Source organism: Pogoniulus pusillus, chromosome 23, assembly GCF_015220805.1.
Source record: "Pogoniulus pusillus isolate bPogPus1 chromosome 23, bPogPus1.pri, whole genome shotgun sequence".
Taxonomy (NCBI): domain Eukaryota; kingdom Metazoa; phylum Chordata; class Aves; order Piciformes; family Lybiidae; genus Pogoniulus; species Pogoniulus pusillus.
This window is the reverse complement of record NC_087286.1, coordinates 17493465-17517696: the sequence shown is the minus strand read 5'-3', so window position 1 is coordinate 17517696 and position 24232 is coordinate 17493465. Positions and strand designations below refer to the sequence as shown.

Genomic DNA, 24232 nt, shown 5'->3' with positions numbered 1-24232 from the left:
TTTCTGCTTTGTTAGTGTCCCTACCTGGCAAGAAAAGAAAGCTCTGCCTTTATGCTCAACATAGTGCATGCCTTAAGAATAGGTGATTGATGGAGAAAACTAAGTGACCTTAGAGAGAGCAAACAGGCAGTGGCACCATGAAAGACAGGTTATCACTCTCTTCTCCAGTGTTTAGATGAGATCACATACATTATGAAATAAAGTATAGGTATAAATAAACCTATCCTAGACTAACAAAAGGTTCAGAAAGCAACTAGTGTGCAAATGAAGCTACAGCAGATCTCTTTAAATAAGAGAAACAGCCTGAAGCACAACACAGCCCAGTCCCTGGGAGGAGTTGCAAACCTGCATGCTTAGGACTGAACCCCAACTAATTCCAAAAGTCAGTTTCACATTTTTATCTGAACTTAAATCCTTGAATTTCACAAAACATCTGAGGAGTTACTACGAAATCAGCATTAATGGAATTTCATAGAATCTTATACAAAGCAACTGGACTCATAGGAGGCAGCAGATATTCCCTGGACTCATAGGAGGCAGCACATATTCTGTTTTTGAAACCAGGGAGCAAAAAAAAAGTGCTGAAGGTTGTAACTATGGAATGAATCGAAAGAACACCATGACATTTTCAAGCTGGTTAAAACTTATCTAGCCAAGTATTAACCAGTGAGGATGCTCCCAGATAGAAACTACTCTTCAGGAACACAGAGCAAAAAATTACAATCTTTCTCATGATTTTACTGTTTGAACTAAGAGGTCTGATGTATGGAAAACAGAGACAAATCAGTGATCATACAGCAGAAAATGATGCATAATTTAAACCCTTATGTTGATGCATCATTGATAAGCAGCTTCTTAGGACTGTTGATTCTTTTACAAGTGAAAGAAGTATGAAATCATAGTATCACAGAATCAACCAGGCTGGAAGAGACCTCCAAGATCATCCAGTCCAACCTAGCACCCAGCCCTATCCAGTCAACTAGACCATTGCACTAAGTGCCTCATCCAGGCTTTTGTTGAACACCTCCAGGGATGGTGACTCTACCACCTCCCTGGGCAGCCCATTCCAATGGCAAATGCCTCATATAGTTTATTACAGTGTCTTTAAGAGCTCAATTTCAATGCAGCAAAATAACAGGGAGGTACTTAACTCTTCTTTTATTGCTCTCTGTTGAGCTCTATTTAATTTTTAGTGACAGAGTAAGCAGCTATGTGTATTTCCTGCATTGCCTTTATTCATACTGCAGAGACAGCACATCTCCTGATGCATGGAAGATTTTTTACTATATCTCAAGCAACCATAACAAAACTCATCTTCCCATCATCCACATCCCCTTCTGACAGCACTTGAGTATTCTTACAGCCTGGCTCCACTCCTCTCTAAGTTACAGTAATGATGGGGTTTGAATTACTTTTCTGTTCATCTCCTAATAGAGTCATACATGAAGAGCTATGAAACTTATTAACAGCTGACAGAGAAGATTCCAGCAGCAAATGCAGAAATTCATTCAGCAGAAAACATTTGCAGAGTATGAATAAGTAAAGTGTGTAGGTACCAGCCACAGGACAAAAAAAGGTACCTGTGGTGGCAGCAATCTCTTGTTCATCATTGTTTATAACAGGTACAATATGCCAAGCTGTCCTATCAATACATACAAGTTATCTCTACAGACAAAACTAACGAATACAGCACTGAAGGAGTCTCTTGGCAAGGCAGAGTATGAGTCATCCAGTTACAGTTACTATAGAAACTACACCAAATCTACATGGCACTACCTTATGCATGTGGCCAAGTGTGGTTGCTCTGGAAACCATACACTTGAAGTGCTTAGCAAGATTTGTTTACATCTGTGGCTTTGTATTTGCAGTCAAGCAAATATGTTGCATGATATGAATCTCAGGAGCCTCATCAGCTCAAGTACTACATGTCAATTTATTAGTGTTATGTCAGAAGAGCAAATCATTACTTGGGAGCTGTTTTTTTTGGAAGCCATTTTCTCACTCATCAAGAAAATCTCTACCCTCAGAGTAAGGCTTGAAACATAAGCAATTCTTGCAGCCATTAACCTACTTAAGGCAAGTTCTAATTTCAAGCTGTTCAACTGGGATTCCATGCAATGGCTTCACATGCCTAAGTAAAACAAAAACTCTTTTCACTCAAGCAATTAAGAGCTAAAGGATTCATTTAATATCTAAATTCAAACTCTTGTCTTTAAACAACAACAAATAATCAGTCAATGCCTGAGAGTACTGCATCCAATAAAAGGACTGGTCATAAAGTCCAAGTGTGTATCAGATTCACCACTAATCCTGTAGTCATTCTCTCAATATTAGCAAGCCCCAAGGTAACTTGGCAATTATGAATATATTCATGACTTTATCAGGGTTGCAATATCTGAAAGCAGCTTGGCTTCCACCTCTGCTTTTGCTTTTTAGTTTGGGGTTTTATTCTGAACATGCCAAGCATTTTCTCAAGCTATATATGGTCAATAATTTTGTTGCTCCATTTGACCTTCACATAATAAACTGCAAGGTTTAAAAATAAGTACTTGAAGAGATTGGAAGGTTTATTTAATTGGATTACTGTCTTAAGGCATCTCCAACTACCTTGACACAAGCAACTAGGGCTGTATCAGCATCCAGAGCCAAGATGTTGTGAAACCAGGGGCATGAAAAATGAGGCTCTTAGTCCTTCTGCCATACTAGGAGATGGAAGATAGGAAATTCACAAGATTTCCAGAATCTGGAAAGGCTGAGAACACTTGAAAATTATCTTCTCAAGATGTTTTAACCAGATGTCTTACTTTTGATGTACTTTCACTACCTTCTGTACACATAATTCTCAATAAAGAGATAACTTCTCAAACATTAAACCTAAAATTATGTAGCTGATGGCCTTCTGACTTTGTGATGGTAAAACATCAAGCACTGCTCTACGGATCATAGAATCAGCCAGGTTGGAAGAAACCTCCAAGATCATCCAGTCCAGCCTAGCACCCAGCCCTACCCAATCAACCATACCATGGCACTAAGTGCCTCATCCAGGCTTTGCTTCAACACCTCCAGGGATGGCAACTCCACCACTTCCCTGGGCAGCCCATTCCAATGCCAATCACTCTCTCTGGCAACAACTTCTTGATATCCAGCCTAGACCTCCCTTGGCACAACTTGAGACTGTGTCCCCTTGTTTTGTTGCTGATTTCCTGGGAGAAGAGACCAACCCCACCTGGCCACAGCCTCCCTTCAGGTAGTTGTAGACAGCAATGAGGTCACCCCTGAGCCTCCATATACTCACTTCAGTCCCGGAACATCCAGAAGATTGGTCAGTCCAGTCCAGTTAATTTCCAAAAGCTGCAAATTACAGTGAAAAGAAAAAGAGGGGGAAAAAAAAGAATAAAAACGAAAAGAAGAGGGAAAAAAAAGGGGGGGGGGGGGGGAAAGAGAAGGAAAAAACCAACTTAGAATTCACATATCTAAAGAAATAAACCTGATCATTATAGCTGCGGATCAATGGAAGGTTAATAACCAGTTTCCAGGATTTTCTTAAACAGAAAGCCCAAACCTCTTCCATTCTAAATCATTTTCAGCCAGTTTTATAGCAGAGTTCTAAAAAATCTCACCACTGTCTTCACCCTTCCACATGTACATATCAAGGCACACCCCAGTATGTAAGTGTACCATATCTACCATCCCATGGTGCTGATGTTTGACAGTTTTACAGAGTGATGTTTTCAGAATATTTGGAAATTGAAAATATTTGCATTTCCTTTTGATTTTTCCATGCTTTGTGTAATATATTGTATGGAGCAATTAACAAGGCAAAGTCCTGTGAAGTCTCTTAAGTAGACTTCACTGAGCTAAATGAATTGAGCAACAAAATGCATGTTGAAACTCAGCATTGAGAAACAGCTCCTGAAACATACCACAGTGGTTTCTGCATTAACTGCCACAACCCAAAACAAGGCAAACAATCATGGAGATCCCACTGAGAACTGAAAGGTTTTCAATGTACATGACCAAAAAGCACTTCAAAAGGTTATAATACAGCATATGAAAGGCAAAGTGCCTGTGGAACAAACTCACTGTTATCACTTTGAGTATTACACAGCCCTTCCCAAACACAAGTCTACCGATTCATTCTGTCATTGATCTTTAGACTATGAAAACCACAAAGAAACTGAGAAATAATGTTCCTTAGTGTGGCTATTTAGGCAAGAAATGCCATTAGTACATATACCAGAAACTTCTATTCACCCACTTAGTGTACAAGATTAAGACAGAGTTAAACTTCAGAAATGTTAAAGGCAATTCCTTTTCCATTCAAAGCTGGAGCTAATAAATGCATTTTAAAACTATAACTAAGGCTAAGCACTTTACAGGACCATTAGAAAAGCCTTGCAAATAAATCTTAAGCCATGAAATGTTTTGGCAGAAATACAAGTCTTCAAACTCCTGACACAAATCAAGCCTTCACTATTTGGGCTTTGAAGGTAAATTGTCCTTGCAGACCAGATTTGCTTCGTTTGCCCACCACAGTGCTTCCTTTCCAGCTCTACCAGAAGAGCCCAGCAGTAATGAAGAACTCTTATACCACTGCAGGAACACAATCCTCTCACTAAGGTTTTCTTAACTCTGCATTTTAGGCTTCAGTGTAAGATACACCTTGTGTAACACTGTGCTAGTTTGAAGCTAGCTAGAATGTTTTCGTGAGAAGAATTAGATTACAGGCTGTGAAAGGAAAACAGTGGTGATGTCTACTTTGCTTATAGGCTTGCTGAGAGGTATAAAATTAAAAGCAAAACATAGATAAAACACTTGGCACCACTCTCACTTGGGCTGCTGGCTGAGCTGCATCTTACTCTCTAACCTCACCCTCCACTTTGCTTCCTAACCCCCTGGCTGAACCTCCATTCTTCCTTGGGACTAGGGTAAGGTTGAGAGGGGTAGGGGGAAGGTGAAGGGGTGGTTGAGAGCCCCTCCTGGGGACTCAGGTTTCTGGGAGGGGAGCTGTGTTTCTGTATTACCATTTTACCTTGTATATTTCTGTCTGTAACTGTATATATTGTAAATATCTGCTTGCATATTGTGCCAGCTGTAAATATAAGCTTCATTCATATTTCCAGAGCTGACTGAGTCTAGTCTGGGTGACTTCTAAAGTGTGGGGGGCAGGGAGCACCCAAACCATCACAAACATGCAAAAAAGGTTCTCTAAAAAAGCTCATTCCTGCAGTAGCACAGAAATAGCACTGAGAGCAGACAAGCTCACATTAGAGAGAGAAGAAAGCAGTATTGCCTGGTAAGCGAAAGAACCATAGATTCATTTTGGTTGGAAAAGACCTCTGAGATCATCGAGTCCAACCACTGACCTGACACCCCACAGCCATTAAACCATATCTTGCAGTGCCATGTCTACACAGCTTTTTAACATCTCCAAGGACAGTGACTCCCACCACCTTCCTGGGCAGCCTATCCCTCCTGCCCAGAGAGAGCTCCTCCAGCCACAGTCCAGCCAAAGAACAATTTTGTTCCTAAATGTTGGGCATTAACATGCCATGTGTGTTCTGGAGAAGATTCCAACCTCCTAACTTGTGGTTCTGACAGTGAATTAAAGCATCATCACCACCCCAACGAACTGAAGAGCCCTGTGGACAGAAAGGGAGCAAGCAAAAGACATTTTAGGAAGCACTGAATTTGAAAAGCATCCCTACTCAAGTTTGGCCTATAAATCTCCAGAACAGCTTATCAGTATTGTTCACTGCTCTGAGCAATGCATCGTTCTTAGTTTAGCTAAATTCAGGGAATGCCAGCTGGTGCTCTGCAGCAGAACTGGCAGGGCCCTGGAAAGACTGCATTCAGGATTTGTCACCAAGCAAAACTGCCAGGAGCCAGAAATGATGTGAGATCTTTCCACAACACATTGCAACTGTGAGGTGATACGTCTTGCAGAGACTCTTAGCAGCTAGCTCACTGTCCTAGAGCAGGATTTCAAGCACCACTTACATTTTCCAATGAAGCAGTACGTGTGTCATGTTACTCAAAGCTCTTTCAATTCTTCCTCTGATCAGAGCAGAGCAAACAAATGAAGGTTTCTCCATGAAAACCAAGCACTTTGTCTATTAAGGCTCTGTACTGAGAGCTAATGCCACATACACATTGAGAGTTTTAACAACACAGCTGCCAGCAGCCTCTAAGAAAACGTAGGTTAATCAGATGAGCTTTCTTACATATTTGGTGTTCTCTATACCCTAGATGCCTTCACAGAGAGAAAATAATGCATCAGAATGTAGAATATACAGGGCTATAACTGAAGTTTACAGCAGCACAAAAGGCTGCCTCTAAACACTGCCAACCCTGTGGCTTGATTTGGCTGCCATAAGCAGTACGTTCTCAGAAGTGAAGCCACAAAGCATTATAAAATGCTGATGAATAACTTCCTTCTAATCAAGTTATGGAAGTATAAGATTTCTGCAGGACAAATTCAAGCTCAATGATACAATTCCATGGGATATATTGTGTTTCTTCCCAGAAATTTATTCCAAAGGGACTAACATGCCCTCTTCAGTTACTTCTAAATGGTCATGCAGAACACAGGACAATTTGTCTGTCCCAGAGTGCAGACCATGACCACTACAATGGTGAAGTGCTAACATTATTGGAACAACTTAATAATTTAACTAGCACTTTATCATTTTTCCAATCATTTCTTGGTGCAAGCACTCTTTTTGAGCCTGATTTTCCTCAGCACTGATAATTCTGCAAGGCACATCTAGCACTGAATTTTCCAAAGGCATCCAATATTAAATGAAACTAAATGACTGCTAAATCAATCAAAACTATAGGGCAGATCCAACCTGTAAAGTGAGTAAAGGGATAGCAGTGCTCAATTTAGCAAGTGGAAGACAAAATTAAACACTAAAGATGAGAGCTTTGGAAGACTTGCCCACTTTTCTGGGAGGGCATCCTGTTTTCCACCTCTTGGGGTTTTCTGAACAATAGTATTGCTATTTTCATGTGTCTTGTTATGTTGTGGGCTTTTGTAAGAAGAGAAGAGGGTTGGGTTAGGACATGACTTCAACAAGACTTATGCCTCTGAACAAGCTACCAATCTGCAGTGAAGCTGTAAGCCATAGACATTTCTATGACCAAACCAAAAATCAAACTTAATTAACAATGTGATTTTTTGTTCATTTTGAGAAGCAAGATGTAAGTACACATAATGTTAACATCAGCAATGGAAAAAAAACCCTTACAAATCCTGCCTATTTACAGTGCTAACTCAAAGACTTGTAAGACAACTTCAAAACATCAGAATGCACATTTTGTTAACATCAGTAATGGAAAAAAACCCTTACAAATCCTGCCTATTTACAGTGCTAACTCAGAGACTTGTAAGACAACTTCAAAACATCAGAATGCACATTTTTCTCTCTCTTGAAGTCTATCACCTATCTTTTTATAAGCTGATAAAACTTCTGATGTCCTCTTCACAATATTAAAAATGAAAGAGATTATTTAAAAGTTTGATGTGAAGGAAGAACTCCTACAGCATCAAAAACTTACTACTCAAATACAAGTCTGGTAAATCTATTAAACAAGTATGTTCAAACCAGTAATTTAGGCAAGGTTGCCTTATATAGTCATTAAGGCCAGCAAACAGATGATACAGAGCAAGACAAATTGTTGCCAGTTACTTTAGACTGGAAAATATGAGAACAAAATCTAGTGCTGGCTGCCAAGAAATTCCTCTTCTCTTCTAACAAAAACATTGAAGAAAAGCTTTCCTTGGCTGCAGCCACTTTCTCTCTAGTAAGAGGACAGAATTTGGCTATTTCTATAAGAAGAATTGATTGGCTTTTTCTACAGAAGTTACCAAAATACACACCAGGAAGACAGACTGCAGTGGAGAGAGAAGTCTGCTTAGGAAAAAGTAAATAGCCACATATAATTATACTAATTCTGCAATAACTTGATTCAAAGATATTTTTTAACCTATTGCTAACAATTGCAGCATGCAGACTGTCATAAGGCAGTATTCAACCCTTGGCATAGCCCTGCTTCGTTTGTTAGTATTAACACGAACATTAATGAGTGCTGCTCAGCCAGAGGATAACGATCAGATAACATAGGCAGACATCTCCTAGTGTTTAGGGTCAGTTCCAAGAAACGTGTGGAAATCCAAATTTGGTTCGTCCCAAGGTACTTTTCCAACCCTTTCCTTCATGTTTTATGAGCTTTGCATGAGCTCTCTCACTTTTTACAAGGAAGCTCACTGAATTATCCATAACACAGTCAAATATCATTAAGACATTTGCTCAAAAGGATTGTGTTACAAGAATGTGATTTCATTGAAGATAACAATGCACCTTCTACAGCTCTTGAGATAAAGAATCCACTTCCACCCACCCCTAAACCTTGAAAACTAGATCAGCTGTAGAAAGGTGCAGACTCCTGAGGAAACCAAGATGATTAATCTGAAACCATATGAAAGTGCCTAAATCCATGCACTTGGAATTTATGACCCAGTGGAGTCTGAAACTGTTAAATCTTGACACCATGAGATTTACTGTTTAACTAGAACATATCCAAAGAAATAGAATGTGCTAGTTTGAAGCTAGCTAGAATGTTTTGGTGAGAAGGATTAGATTACAGGCTGTGAAAAGAAAATAGTCATGATGTCTACTTCACTCACAGGCTTGCTGAGATGTACACGAACAAGAATCCAAACATAGATAAGGAAGTCATTCTGCTTGGGAGCTCTGAGTTACATGTCTTTCCTAGCCTCTCTGCCATCTCTCTGATTAATCCACTTTGCTTCCTAACCCCCTGGCTGAACCTCCATTCTTCCTTGGGACTGGAGTGAGGTTGAGGGGTAGGCAGAAGGTGGAAGGGTGGTTGAAAGCCCCTCCTGGGGACTCAGGTTTCTGGGAGGGGAGTTTTGTTTCTGTATTACTTTTTACTTTGTATATTTCTGTATATACTGTAACTATCTGCTTGTATATTGTGCTAAGCTGTAAATAATAAGCTTCATTCAATTTCCAGAGCTAGCTGAGTCTAGTCTGAGTGATTTCCAAAGTCGGGGGTGGGGGGGGGGAGGGCAGGTAACACCCAAACCATCACATAGAAACTTACAATGGAAAACTGCAAGGAAGAGATGGAAATAATTAATTCTTTTAAAGGAAAGTCTGTGTAGCATTAGAATTTCCATGTTCACATTTTCCATTGAAAGCTGTGTCAAACTTCCAATCACTGAAACTGCCTTACCTACACATACACACAATAAAGAACTTCCCAGCAGCAAGTATGACACATGCCTGATGATATCCTATATAGTTTTCTGGTATAAGACTGTTGTATGCACTTTGTAACATCTGTGAACATTTCTGGGTGCATGTGTAGATTAACAAAGAAGTTTCCTGGACATCTGAATTGGAATTGCTGTCATATTTTGTAAGATGTAATTCAATTAAGACGACAGAGTATCAATTATTCACTTGCAGACACTGAAAACCTGCATTTTGCTATCTACGCTTGTTATTCTACCATTGCTGCACCAAGCTACCAACAGACATATTGGTGCTTGTCAGCCACTCTTACCTGCAGTATTCAGGCTACAGCTTTTGAAGTGAAAGAATCACTCCACTGTGCAATAATCCACTATCTGTAGTGTCTTACTACAGCACAACCTTCAATGACATAGATGGACTTTTTTAAGCTTATTTTGAATTCCAGTACATTTCACTCTGTGCTTCAATCGTTCTCATACTTGGGTCACTGGTAAATGTAACTGTCCCCTTCATAACTTCCCTCATCATAGTGGTCATCTCAAAACACCCATTCTAATTTTCATTTCAGCAGAGTTTTCAAAGCAACCTTGCACACATCTTGTGATGTTTCAAGTTAGACCATGCTCCCTTGCAGCCTGTTGCTTTTTCACAAGCAACATAAACACTATCTAATGATACCTAAGTACCTATTTTTTTTCTACTTGTAAGAAAGTACCTTTTTTCCCCTACTTTTTAGCTTTGACAAAACACACTTCATAATTCCAAAGTAATTATTATTCCTCTTGTTTTCTAGTATTCATAACATTTCCCACTATTTTAGCTGTCAGAGTAGTGACTTCTTTTTGCTCCTTAGAATCATAGAGTCAAGCAGGTTGGAAGAGATCTCCGAGATCATCCAGTCCAACCTAGCACCCAGCCCTATCCAATCAACTAGGCCACGGCACTAAGTGCCTCATCTAGTCTTTTTTTGAACACCTCCAGGGATGGCTACTCCACCACCTCCCTGGGCAGCCCATTCCAATGGCAGTTCTTGCTCCATTTGTTTTCTGACCAACATGGCCACTCTAAAAAGAATAAAGAGATAAAAGTACTTACAGGTTTCCTAAGGAAAAAAAGGGATAATGCTCCAATGAGGGGCATATCTCCAATTAGTGGTTCCAGGATAACCCTCATAGTGCCATGGATCTGCAGAAGAGGAGTGAGGAAAAAAAGGAAATTAAATTGTCTTCTGTTCAAGTTTTAAAAAAAATTACTCAAGCTTTTAATTCATCAAATTCTGGATTGTGGAAGACTTCATGTATATAGCTTTACATGTAAACCCAAAACATTTAACAGACACTCAGTGGTTGGGTTTATAAATTCTTTACATTCAACTACAGGATGCTGTGTCATGTTAATGGTAACTCAGCTCAGAATATGAAGCAGATGATTTCTAGAGCTCAGTGGAAGCAAATGTGGCACAAAACAATACACTGGCATCAACAGCTACTAGAATAAAAGCAGGTAAATGCTTATAGGTATGTCAAGGCACACAAAACAGCAGGCTATTTTTCCTTGTTAGAGGGATCTGTCACCACAAAGGTAAGGAAAACTGAGAAACACTAACCATCAAAACGCAAAGCTACTACTACTAACTGCATCTAAACTAATAATTGCATCTAACACTGAAATGTTAAATGAAACAAAATGTTAAGCTCCATGGTCCCTTTACAGAGCTAAGCATCCCATGAACATTGGCTGGATGTGGATTTAACTCAACATTTAAAAAAACAAAGGTCTAAATTTCACCTGTATACTTTTCACACCAGCTCTGCAGAAGTATCTCTTGATCTCCAAATCAATTTCACAGTTTCCAACAAAACTAAAATAGAAAATAGACATTTCATTTGTGTAGACTAACGTGGATACACTGTTTGTTCTGTTTTGCAGCTCTGACAAGTCTGTTTGTATCTCAGTCTCTACACCAAAAATGCAGGTCAGAACATTACCCTACAACATGTAAGAAAGTCAGGAGTGTTACTAAACTTCACATCCCCTTCAAAGCATCATCACCACTGTCATCAAAACTACTCCAGTTAATATATAGGTATGTCATCATCTCTGGAAGCACATGCAACAGAAAACACAGAAGCAGCCTTCCTTTTGGGAAATAACAGACAATCCATACTGCAGTTGAGGAAATCTCTACCTAGATCTTATTGATAGTGCATGCATGAGAATCCACTCCCATCTAATACAGCACTAGACAAAGATGGTTATTTTACTACAAATCACAGTTGTCTGCAAAATCAGTCATATTTAGAAATGTAATAAGCAGGGCATACTAAGCTGGATGATCCACTAAGCAAGGTTTAAGCCAAAAAAAGTTGAGCCCTTTCTGAAGGGAGAGAGGAAGCAGGGAGCAAATTAGAAAGTAAGGTGTTAAAAATGATGCATTTCCCTGAACACTTCCCTCCCACTTTGGGGGATGCAAATCTAATCAATCCCTTCAACATAAACAATAGTACCAGGACATTCTTGTAAACATCCAACACAGGATGATTTATTTCAGGCTATGCTAAAGATAACACTATGCAGAATCATTTTGGTGTAACGACCAGTTTGTGGAACTGGAGGAGAACAACATAGACAGGGGTCTGTCTGAAAGGAAGAGGACCACTGCTGTCCCTGGAAAGAATGTAGGGTGACTGTAGAGTTTAAAAATAGGTATAGAATTTTTAATGCACAATTTAAAACTATGTAATTTCTATTTTTACCTATCTAACTATATATGGAGATAGCAGATAACACACACACACACACACACATTATATATAATTGCATAACAACATGACACAGAGAAGCAAGGTCAAACAAAACCTGCAACTGAAACCTCAATCCTGGCACTTTGTAGCATCAGAGCTATTTGTGTTATGAAGACTGGGAAGTAATATGCTCATCTGAAAATCCCTAACAACAGGGTGACAAACACAAGTAAAAATAGTAACAAACTGCATTTGAGGGGAATAAGTCAACAACCTTTAACCTTACAATAAAGTTAAAGACGGTTTTATCCCCTAAGACATTTGGCTGGTCGATGCTGCACAGAATTGCACTGTAACACAACACACAACTTGAAAGCTTATCAAATAAAGCAAATTCTATACATTCAGACCATAAGATCCCAGAAATTTTCATGACTGATGCCTGTAATGAACAGATCACTGAACAGTTTAATGAGGGCAGACTATAGCAGCTGTACTGAACCAGATGAGAGGCAGAGTGTACTGTTATGTGGTGACTGTAGCCCACGGAACAAACAAAGAGTAGGACAAACATTATTTTCCAGATTAGAGTGATCTATGATTCTGTTCCCTGGACTGTCTTCATTATTTTTTAGGTCTTTTGCCTCCATTTCGGTATCTATTTTCTGCCAGTGCAATGGTGAGAAATTTCTCCATTCAAGTGTGCTGTTATAAGAATATTTCCATGTGTTTAAATTAACAGCCTAAAACTTAGTGCCTCTATTTTTTGTGTCATGAGTAGCATGCAACTGAGGCTTTTTCATCTTTCCAACTATTTCCTCAGTCAGTATTTTTTGTTTTTCTTCACTACAATTCAACTTTATTTTGACAGAACTTTTTTTTTTCTGGTGATCCACAACTTTTAATCTTCCTCAAGTGTTTACTACATTCATGGCCTTCAGCAAACCTAAGATTTCTATTTGTTAAGAATTTACTTACACTATCCTCTTGTTCTTTACAACTTTCCTCTGCAATTACTTTGTTCAAGTAGCTAAGTGATATCCCTCACACATCTTTGTCACCAGAAATCAGAGTTTTCCAGTTGTACCATGAGTTTTGACAATTTTTATGGTAAAGCTCACTAAGTAACTAAGAGAAAGTGCTCCCTTTGCAAACATGGTGCTGAAGTTGAAACCTCACAAATACATTTTCCAGTGACTGCTTTGTAGATTAGCTAGTCAAGCCGCTTACAAGAGTAAAGTTCTTAACTGGGTGCTAAGTGATGCACAGGATCTGGTTCAAAAGGTTCTGAGCAGTGCTTTGAAGCAGTGATCCTAATGTGTTCCACATCCTTGTACAAACCACAAAGACAACAAAATAGTTTGTTTGCAATTAAACTTAAAAACAAAACTAAGAAAAAAAATGAAAGAAAAGGCAAAAAATACTGGTGTGAAGAGGTGAGGCTGCTCTCACAGCTGCAATCTAAAGGTGGAAACAAAGAAAACTGAAGGAAATTTCTCTGTAAGGGTTGCCAGCTCTCAAGAGATAATACTGCTGCATTTTGTCTGACAACATCAATCCCTTATTTGGACAGTTTTTTCCTACAGGAATAAACTATTCCATTCCATAAAGACTGAGCCCTGCCCCCATCCCAGGAAAGGACACAGCAGCATCTTCTCTTACCGCTCCAGGGCCCAGCTCTGACAAAACACAGCTGAGATTTAAATGAGTAATTCAAAATAACGAACACTGAAATTCAAACTTTGGAAGTGACTCTGAACAAGAGAAGCCAAGAGGCCTGATCACCCTTTTGGTTGCTGCTAGGGAAGCATCAAGCAACAGAGAAAGCTGCTCTTTGCCGGATAATCAGTGACTCACAAACCTGGCCTTTCCCCAACCTACAAACAGGCAAAAGTAGACACTGCAGCACGTCTGTGATGGTCAAATAGAAAAACATTGCCGGGTTCACTGACTGAACTTAGAAAAAACTAAGTGCAGATTGTGGCAAGAGAGACTTTGGCACATGTTAAGTAGATCTATTTATAAACCTATATAAAAAGAGTCACGCTGAAAGGGCAGAGAACCCTGAAGCAGCAGAGCACAGTCATTGTGGCATTATAGATCACCTAGATACACTTTGGTTAGTGGTATAAGCACAAGCACTTCAGTAACTACCATTCTCATTTTAATCCTGTTTATTAAGCAAATCTAAGGAGCTGAAAAAGGGGGGAAAAAAAACCCAACCAAACAAAAAGAACAACAAATTCAAACACCACACAAGCTAAATTTTAGACTGGACTAAATTTCATGGCAATATTTAATGCACTATTTAAAGAAACAAAACACTCACCTTCAAAGGCAATGGGTTTTGCTTTGGAAAGTATTTATTAACCAATATTATTTGCTGATATAGTTTTGCTGAGCTGATGTACTATTTCCCTCAGATAAATGCTATTTACAGGATGCAGTTCCTTCCTCCATTCATGCATAATTAGCACTAACTACATTTGTGTAATGAAGCAGCTCTTCTCCTTTCAGGCCAACACAACTGCCGAATTCAGACACGCACACATTATAAAGCATGAGCCTCACTGTAACAGGATAATCAAGTTTACCTGATTTGAAGATCCAAAATGATCTGCCTTTTGTCTACATTTTCAGTGTACACTTTGACACCATTTATCCGCAGAGGCTGTAAAAAATGAAGCAAGCAAAAGTTGGACCCTTCTACTGAGCTATATCATACTAAGCTCTTAACTTTGAAACAAAGGTGAATGTAAGCATGTTCATGGTTTAAGAATTTACTCTAAGTATCATTAAGAGATGTGAAGCAAAGATTCCAATTTAGCTTAAAATGTTTTTTCAAGGGTAAAAATTATCTGGCTAGGATCCACAGAATCATAGTCAGCTCAGGTTAGAAGGGACCTTAGAGATAATCTACTCCAACCTCCCCAATACAGGCAGGGATGCCTCTCCACTAGACTCCACTGCTCAACCCCACCCAACCTGCATTTAAACACCCCTGGGAAGGAGGAATCTACAACCTATTGCAGAGTCCCACCACTCTCGTACTGAACAACTTTCTCCTAAGATCCAGTCCAAACGTACTGTTGCTCATCTTATAACCATTCCCCTTTGTCCTGTCACTAGACATCCTCATAAAAAGTCCCTCTCCAACCTTCCTGAAGATCCTCTTCAGGTATGGGAAGGCAGCTATAAGGTTCACCCTCATCTCTAGGCTGAACACCTCCAGCTCCCTCACCCTATTCTCACTGCAGAGGGTGTTCCAGCCCAAACCTAAGCCGTTCTCACCCTTCCACTCAAACCACAGCCCTTCTGGCACTTACTCTGGGTTTAGATCATTAGACTTGAAGAGTTAAAATAGATTTAATATCAAGCTTTTCCTCTGACCCCAAAAAACATTTCACATCCCTGTACTAGCATACATCTGACACTTCCAAACACAGCATTCTTCTGCTATGCAACAAACACACCACGCTAAATTTAACTAACGAAAATGTAGTTGCTTTAAGTGAAATTTAGTCAGAATGGACGAAAATAATCCCTAATCCTCACAAAAAGCTGTGTCAAGCACTCTGTGCTCTTTCTCTAAACCACATGTTCTCCCTCCCTCTTGCTCTCTCTCTCACATACAGAAACAGCACCTATCAATAACGCATTCCCCAAGACACAAACGTTCACCAAACACCAGGTGGAGAAGGATGATCAATGACCTTACTTAGCACAACCCCAAGGCATATTTTGTGGTCTTCTTTCTATTTGCACTTTTTTTGTTTTCTGGTAACTTATGTAAAATAGAAATCTGACTTCTGTCATATGTATGGAGCTGTGCAGCTCCCATGGTGTAACTCAATCAAGGCTACGATATAAACTAGGAATATCTGTTTCTTGTGTCCAAGGTAGCTCAGCCCAGCTGCAGAAGCATACTGAGGTGCAGAAGCTAATTTAAACCCGACTTCAAATGAATGCTGTTCTACAGTATGCAATATAGGTGTAGCTAGGGCAGAACAGAGGCCTTGTGTAAAAGGTGTCATAAAGTGTAATAAACTGTAATGCACACAAATGAGAGTCACGAACACTGGAAAATAACTCCCCACCATCACACTTGAAATTTAACTTCAGTTTTCCTCACATTCAGAGGAAAGGAGGAAATTTTTTTTAATCCATATTTAAAACCCCATTTATGATAAGTAAAGGAAACAAAAAGGACAGTTTCACCAAAAAAGTGAGCTACATCTCAACATCTCATCTCAGGGGGGACCTCACTGCGGTCTACAACTACCTGAAGGGAGGTTGTAGCCAGGTGGAGTTGGTCTCTTCTCCCAGACAACCAGCAACAGAACAAGGGGACACAGTCTCAAGTTGTGCTGGGGGAAGTATAGGCTGGATGTTAGGAGGAAGTTCTTGCCAGAGAGAGTGATTGGCATTGGAATGGGCTGCCCAGGGAGGTGGTGGAGTCACCGTGCCTGGAGGTGTTCGAGAAAAGACTGGATGAGGCATTTAGTGCCATGGTCTGGTTGACTGGACAGGGCTGGGTGATAGGTTGGACTGTCCAACCTGGTTGATTCTATGATTCTATGAACAGGAGTTCCAGTTGATGGAGGTAAGAGTAAGTAGTGCAAAAGTTATTGCAAGCTAAGAAGACATATTCTTAGCTTGGACTGCTCCAAGAGGCTCTTCTGCAGGAATGTACTATGATCCCTTCTTTCCTGGGACAGAAAAGAAGGGAAACACCTATCTGCTTCCTGATACTATGCTAAATGAAGTCCTTTGGCAAGTTGAGCCATTGGCCTTGTCATCAGACTTCCTACATAACATGATTAAAAGTTCATCTGTTACAAGTAAGGTAACTGTACTTGGCTCATCTGGATAGCAGTCCCTGCTTACTTAATGTAAAGTATTACATAACAGGATTAAAAAGACGTTGTTACGAGCTTTTCACAGCTGTAACTCGAGTCTTCTCCCAATTTGTAAGCAGATCTATGAATCAGAGACTGCAGGGGGAAAAGTTTCCTCTCCTACAAAAGAGACACATCTTTTTATTTTGTTACAACAGAAACCAGAATCAGGCTTACCACCAAGTACCACTGATAGATACTTTTCATGTAGATAGAAAAACAGGATGTAAGTCAGAGCTTCTCAAACAACCATCAACACACACTGACCTGATGACCAATATCAATCTTTGTAAAACTGAAGGTGCTGAGGTGATTGTTTGCTCCTCTTACTGCTGGTTCTATGGTCTCCCGGAAGAGTTTCTCAATAAATTGGCAAATAAAAGGCCACATCTGTTTTACAGTCTAGAGGGAAACAAAAGAAAAAAGAACTCACTCACAATAATAATATCTACATCAGACACAACATCACAGCATTAAAAAATCTTCTTTAAGAAATTCTGTACGAAGTTTGAAACATACAAGTCTGACCCACATTTCATTGCAAACAAAAATTGGTTCTTTTTACACACAGGAAAGCTTTCTGCAGTTCTCAGTTTGTGTGTTTTACACAACTGCACAAAGCTGAAGCACAGGAGGAGGAGAAAACCACTATGAAGAATTTCTTTCTTCTACCCCAGAATTGCATATGCCTTCAGTGCTGATGCTGAATGTTGAGGGGAAGGTGAAGAGGCTTATTTGAACGTAAAGAGCATAAGAAAAAAATGGGTCAGGTGCATTGCTGATGTACATGCATGAGGTTTATAAATGTAAAATATGTGGTATTTTACTGTCACAGCTGAAAATGCTGTCTTTATTTTTCCTTGGTTTCTAAATTACTCATGTTCTTCTAAGCTCTTTGAATGAAAGGTTTAAAAAAGCAGAGCAACAATACAAGCCAAATTAGATCTGTATCTTAGCCACACATACCCATCAAAATTGCAAAATTGATTTATTTTTAAATTGTAGGTCAGAAGCCTCCAGTAACTGGAAAGCATCCCAGACAAGTGGAACATAAAAGGCTGTTTACAGCTGCTATGACTTCCACACGATTACAGTCATTATCACTTCAATGCCTCTAAGATGATTCTCCAAAACTCACAGCATGAAGATGATGAAAGCAGAGTTACTTGTGACTAATTGGATCGACAACCAGAAGCTTCAAGTGCATAAAGAGCACAGAAAGTTACAACTTCTCTGCTCTCATAATCTTGCCTTTTTTGATATCTCAGGTTTCCCTTCTCCCCCTCCCCACACAGAAGCAACACTAACAGCTACCCATACCTTGTTGAGCCATTCTGCCCTCTCCGTGTCTGGAAAATGGACCTAAAAAAGCCCAAAACACAAAACAAGAAGTTACACAGAAACAAAACACCTTTTAGTTAAGTTTATGTTCAATCACAGAATCACAGAATCAACCAGCTTGGAAGAGACCTCCAAGATCATCCAGTCCAACCTAGCACCCAGCCCTATCCAGTCAACTAGACCACGGCACTAAGTGCCTCATCCAGTCTTTTCTTGAAGACCCCCAGGGACAGTGCCTCCACCACCTCCCTGGGCAGCCCATTCCAATGCCAATCACTCTCTCTGCCAACAACTTCCTCCTAACATCCAGCCTAGACCTCCCCCAAAACAACTTGAGACTGTGTCCCCTTGTTCTGTTGCTGGTTACCTGGGAGAAGAGGCCACCCCCCACCTGGCTACAGTTCCAATCACTTATAACACAGGAGAGCTTAGGGCTCTCTAAGCATCTATCAGCAATGTACACACTGAAAATATATTTGGCAGCTAACACTCTTGATAAGCACATTAGAACTCAAGCAGATGAAATATGAATTCATTCCTGAACTATATAGACACATGTCCAGTCATATATTTAATGCAGCATCTGGAATAAAGTATTCCTGTAACTTATAATAATAAGCATAGCTGACACAGCTAATGTCAACCAAATCTGCCTCACGTCTCAGAGCTTTTACACATGACACATGGCTGCCCAAGTTCTGTGTGCACTTCTGCTTCCTTTCATATCAGATCTTTTGCCAATACCAATAAATCATGGCTAGAAATAATTAGTGAAGTTGAAGCTAAGGGATATGTATATAAGTTCCTTCAAAATCTCTTCCAAAGATGTTTTTAGTGATTTTTTTCTTAAACAACTGCAGAAATCAGTAAGAGACAGAAGCCTGCTGCTGTGTGCAAAAGATGCAAAGTACCCATTGTAACAGGAAAAGATCATTTCAATGCTGAAAGAACAGAGTTCTCCAGAAACAAAAGAGTACAGTTAGTAGCTTTACATCTTACACACGACAGAAGAAGCCAAAGCATTTCAGTAGAAGTAGTTAACCAAAATGTCTTCAGAATCTAACAGCTTCTATAAGAAGATGCAGACCACACTTCTGAAACACAAAGAGCCTTAGAACACGCTAAAAACCCATGACCTACATATACTGACTTTCATGAAGCAACGTCTCTGCTTAGCTGAATTGGGAAGCCTTAATCTCTTCACAGCATAACAGATTGCACCACTGGTTTTAACAACAGTGCCTACAGGTTATTTTTACTGTGCCTACATCCCAAATTTGGTCAGTTAAATGCATACTTTTTAAACAGTATTTTCTACAAGTTGGATTTGAAAGCAAGCCTCATTTGTTTAGTTTTTTATTGAACTCTTGTATGAACAATCAACACTAATATATTCCTGAATATACCCAAATTAAGCTTTTTAAGTTTCTTATATAAAATGCAGTCTTATGCAAAGATATCTGGGGAAAGGCTGAGGGATGCAAGTTGCTACTCTATATGAGCCAGGACTGACAGAAATTACATGGAGAAACAGCAGCAGGAATCAGACTACCTGATGTGCAAAATCTTATTCCTGTATGAAATTTATTAGACAAGCATGACAAAGAGAAACAGAACTTCAGCAAAGACAGTCAAAAACTAAGAGCATTTTCCACTTGGTTTCCATCATTAAATTGCTCATGCAAGTTTGGCAAGTATTGTCTCACTTAAAAAGAGATTATATAAAATCATGTAAAAATACATGATTTGGCTTTCTCTAAACAACTCTTATGCATACTTCCTATTTCTGACATGCTCATATGCTGTGCTGTCAAGAAGTCAATTCAGAACACACAATTCTTGGTAATGATAAAAAAAAAACACCAGAAAAAGCCCAAGGAATGTAGTTCTTTGTTCTGTCCTGGAGAGTAACAAAACAAAGCTGCAACAAAAGAAAACCACAAACAAGCTCCTATTTCCATAATAACAGGAGAAATATGTCTTAACCACAATTATTTTATTATTCAAAGTGTATATGCTATTCATATTGGCTGCATTAACTCAGGGGTTTTTTGCCCTGATGATAATCATCTGCATCTAAGGAAATAAGGCTAGCCAAAGAACAACAACCATTAAACTCAAGCCCCATGGACTAAGGATGGGTAGGAATTTTAAAACAAAACAATCAATGGTCAGTAGATGACAGCAAAAAATGCAGGGATTGAGTCCAGCATCAGTAAATTTGCAGATGACACCAAGCTAGGAGCAGGTGTTGATCTATCGAAGGTAGGAGAGCCCTGCAGAGGGACCTAGACAGGCTGGATGGGTGGGCAGAGGCCAATGGGATGAGACTGAACAAGGCCAAGGGCAGGGTTCTACACTTTGGCCACAACAACCCCAAGCAGCAATACAGGCTGGGGACAGAGTGGCTGAAGAGCAGCCAGGAAGAAAGGGATCTGAGGGTGCTGGTGGATAGTAGGCTGAACATGAGCCAGCAGTGTGCCCAGGTGGCCAAGAGAGCCAATGGCATCCTGGGCTGGCTCAGGAACAGTGTGGCCAGTAGGACAAGGGAGGTTATTCTTCCCCTGTACTCAGCACTGCTCAGGCCACACCTTGAGTGCTGTGTCCAGTTCTGGGCCCTGCAATTCACGAGAGATGTTGAGGTGCCCAGAGAAGGGTGACAAAGTGGTGAGGGGCCTGGAACACAAACCCTATGAGGAGAGGATGGGTGAGCTGGGGTTGTTTAGCCTGGAGAAGAGGAGGCTCAGGGCAGACCTCACTGCTGTCTACAACTACCTGAAGGGAGGTTGTAGCTGGGTGGGGGTTGGTCTCTTCTGTCAGGCAACCAGCAACAGAACAAGGGGACACAGTCTCAAGTTGTGCCAGCAGAGGTCTAGGCTGGATGTTAGGAGGAAGTTTTTGTCAGACAGAGTGATTGGCATTGGAATGGGCTGCCCAGGGAGGTGGTGGAGTCACCATCCCTGTAGGTGTTGAAGCAAAACCTGGACGAGGCACTTAGTGCCATGGTCTGGTTGATTGGTCAGGGCTGGGTGCTAAGTTGGACTGGATGATCTCGGAGGTCTCTTCCAACCTGGTTGATTCTATGATCTTCATGGACTTTTCATGCATCACCAGTGGAGAGAGCATGCCACAGAAGGAAATCCAGAACAGAAGACCAGCTTAGGTGCACTAAATCTGCTCCTAAATGCACAGCATAAGCAGTTTATTTAACTACTAAGCCTCGAGCTAGGTGGTGTGATAAAAAATAAACACATTAAAATTAAATTATCCTTTTAATTGTAAGTACCAGATTAATTTGTCTAAACTCACTGCACTTGTATCTCAAAAAGGCCAGAGAAAAATCAGTAAATTTAGAAATTAAGAAGCATCCCAGCATGAATTGAATACGGAGTGCCATACAGTGATATTCAAGCTCAATTAAGCAGCTATTCAGTATTTTCCAGTCGGTAAAGCAGGCTGGCCTAAGGACATTTTAGGTACAACAGATCTGAGCAGGGCTAATGGCTTAATCCCATGTAATGCAGCCACCAATCCCCTCTTCCCTCTGCAGAACCAAGGAGCAGCAATAGATGAAGTATCTGTTCCTTTCCAAAGGGGAATTGATGCAGAGTCTTCTGCTACTCAACACAACCTGAATAGGCTTACTCTAGAACACAGACTGGGGGGACAACTGCTCCTTTCTAACAGGAGGTAAAGAAGGGGAGACCAGAAGGAAAAGCAGAGCAGCCAAGTTGGCTGTCTCCTGTTACTGTAATAATCCACCTCCTGCAGCATCCTAGTGGTTTCCCTAATTTCTACCAACCCCAGAAGTACTGCACTACTCATATCTTCTAAATTACTCCACACTCAGTATTTACTGTTGCAGATCTGCAGGATTCAGTATTACTGAAAGAGAAAGCCATTGTTGACAAAGAGGGTTCCCCAGAACTGCTGCAATTAGCCACAGGTCCTTACTACTAAAACATGCAACTGTCATTTCCATTATTTACTGGTAATTTCTCATTCTTTGGTATGGACTCTGTGTTTTCAGCCTTAAATGCATTAAAATTATTGGCCTTTGCCCAGCAAAATTCACATTCAGTATTACAAATGATGTGTGTTTTTGTATGGAGATAAAGCAAGGACTCTTGCAACAGTTTCACTGAGAATAATTAGGAGTGTGTTGCCCACTTCATGTCTTTCAACAGAAATATCTGGAAGACTTGGAAGCAGATTGAATACAGAAAATCAGCTCTGTCCCATCACAAAACAGAAGTTAAGGACTCGTGTAAATCAATACAACTAACCTAAAAGTTACTGAAAATAAGCAGTTCAGGTTTTGACAGGAGTTGCCCATAAACAGTAGCTACAACAAAGTAATCAAAACACCAGAAAATCAAGGCAAAGGAGGAAAAAAAGAAGATAGAGAGTAAGGCACAGAGATATAAAGAGGTGGAGAAGGGCCCTAGTTATTTCCATGGCTTTCTGATCGCTATAAAACCCGAAAGTAAAATGGAAAAGCTAGGGGAAAACAGACAAAATCAAAGGAAGAGTTGTAGTACCAAGCCAGGTTAAGGACTGTACTATTTAGAAACCAAAGCATAAGCCATTTCAGTGCTTGGACAACACATAGAAAAACTAACTAACTAAATAAATATTTTTTTAAAAGGGAATTGTGTGCCCTTTGAGTCAGATTTGCACCTATGAGACAAGACTGATATTAGAAACACATACTTGATATCTCAGCAAACGTTCCTAAAGCACTCGACCAGCACAAACATCGGCATCCCACGTGAACTGCCACTATCAGTTCAGCAAGTCCTAAGTGCTGCCATAACAGATTACAGACACCTATTCAATAGGAGTTTTCCACTGTGATGCCTACCATACTCTCTACTGCCTCACCAGCTGTCTGCTTCAGAGTCAGTGTGAGCATCAAAATGAAAAGCCATTATTTCAACAAGAAGGCAATTAAACACAAAGCAGGTTGGCGCTTGTAGGACTTCTGACCCAAACGGCTTTTCAACACCTCTGGGTTTCAGCACTAACACAGGGAAGTTGCTATAATAATTAATCTACCTCAAGTAATAAAACTGTAATTCTTTATGTGGCACAGAAAGTTTTATTTCATTGCAGCCTTTTGTTACCTCTGTCCCACTCCTCCTCCTCCTCTCAGAGGTCTGAAGTAAGATCTAATGTACTGAGCAGGTCAGATTTGAAATAAAAGAGTAGCTCACACACACACAGGATACTTCAGCATTCTGGCATGCCTTAGGGGAGGTATTCCTAACATGCATTTGTATGTAACCTATCCAGGAGACAAGAAAAATCACTAGCAGCACACTAGCTGTTGTTTGTAAAATCAAGCCACAAACATGTCTTCAGAAAACGCTGCAGATGGTAGCAGCACTCTAAGAACTTCTACCAATACACACACTGCTGAACTTAGTGCCCAAATTGCACCGAGGGATCTCACATTCCCCTCCTCCCCCTAGTCCCATTCTACTCTGCTAGAATTAAAAGATAAACTAAAAATATTCAATGGGGTTTAAAATCTCACCAATTACCACAAATACATCTGTCATTTCAATAATGCAAAGATGCTACTTTACTTAGATTTATTTCTATGTATATAAGACTGCACTTGAAAAAGCTGCCCCTCTCTTTTCCTTCTCATTAGAGAATTCACTGCAACAATATTTAGAACACTAACAATCTTCTATTTTTGCTATTAGTCTAGGAAAAGTCTGATCATGTTAAAGTTTTGGCAGCTGCCGATTCAGAATCTGGCCCTCTGGAGCCCTGCAATAACACCAGAATATTCCTCCTGTCTTCTTTGGTGAACAATGTCCTTGGCAATGCAAAATAATGCTGTAGTTGCAAAAGAAAAGCCTTGCCTCAAAGAGGATCCAGAGCTCCAGCATGACTGAAATGGCAGCCCAGAAGCCACTCATGCAATTCAGATCTGAAGGATGCTGAGATATTA

The 24232-nt window shown here is 40.1% G+C and overlaps 1 protein-coding gene across 2 annotated transcripts in view; it reads right to left on the bottom strand.

Moving 5' to 3' along the window:
- Window positions 1-24232, bottom strand: part of ESYT2 (extended synaptotagmin 2) — a 71364-nt gene that overhangs the window by 25048 nt on the left and 22084 nt on the right. For both annotated transcript variants that reach the window (XM_064162802.1, XM_064162803.1), the window contains exons 2-7: window positions 18247-18288; window positions 17194-17328; window positions 14623-14699; window positions 11073-11145; window positions 10380-10469; window positions 3296-3351 (exon numbers count right to left, since the gene is read on the bottom strand). In XM_064162802.1, coding sequence (XP_064018872.1) covers window positions 3296-3351; window positions 10380-10469; window positions 11073-11145; window positions 14623-14699; window positions 17194-17328; window positions 18247-18288 — 473 coding nt within the window. The remainder of the gene's footprint in view (window positions 1-3295; window positions 3352-10379; window positions 10470-11072; window positions 11146-14622; window positions 14700-17193; window positions 17329-18246; window positions 18289-24232) is intronic.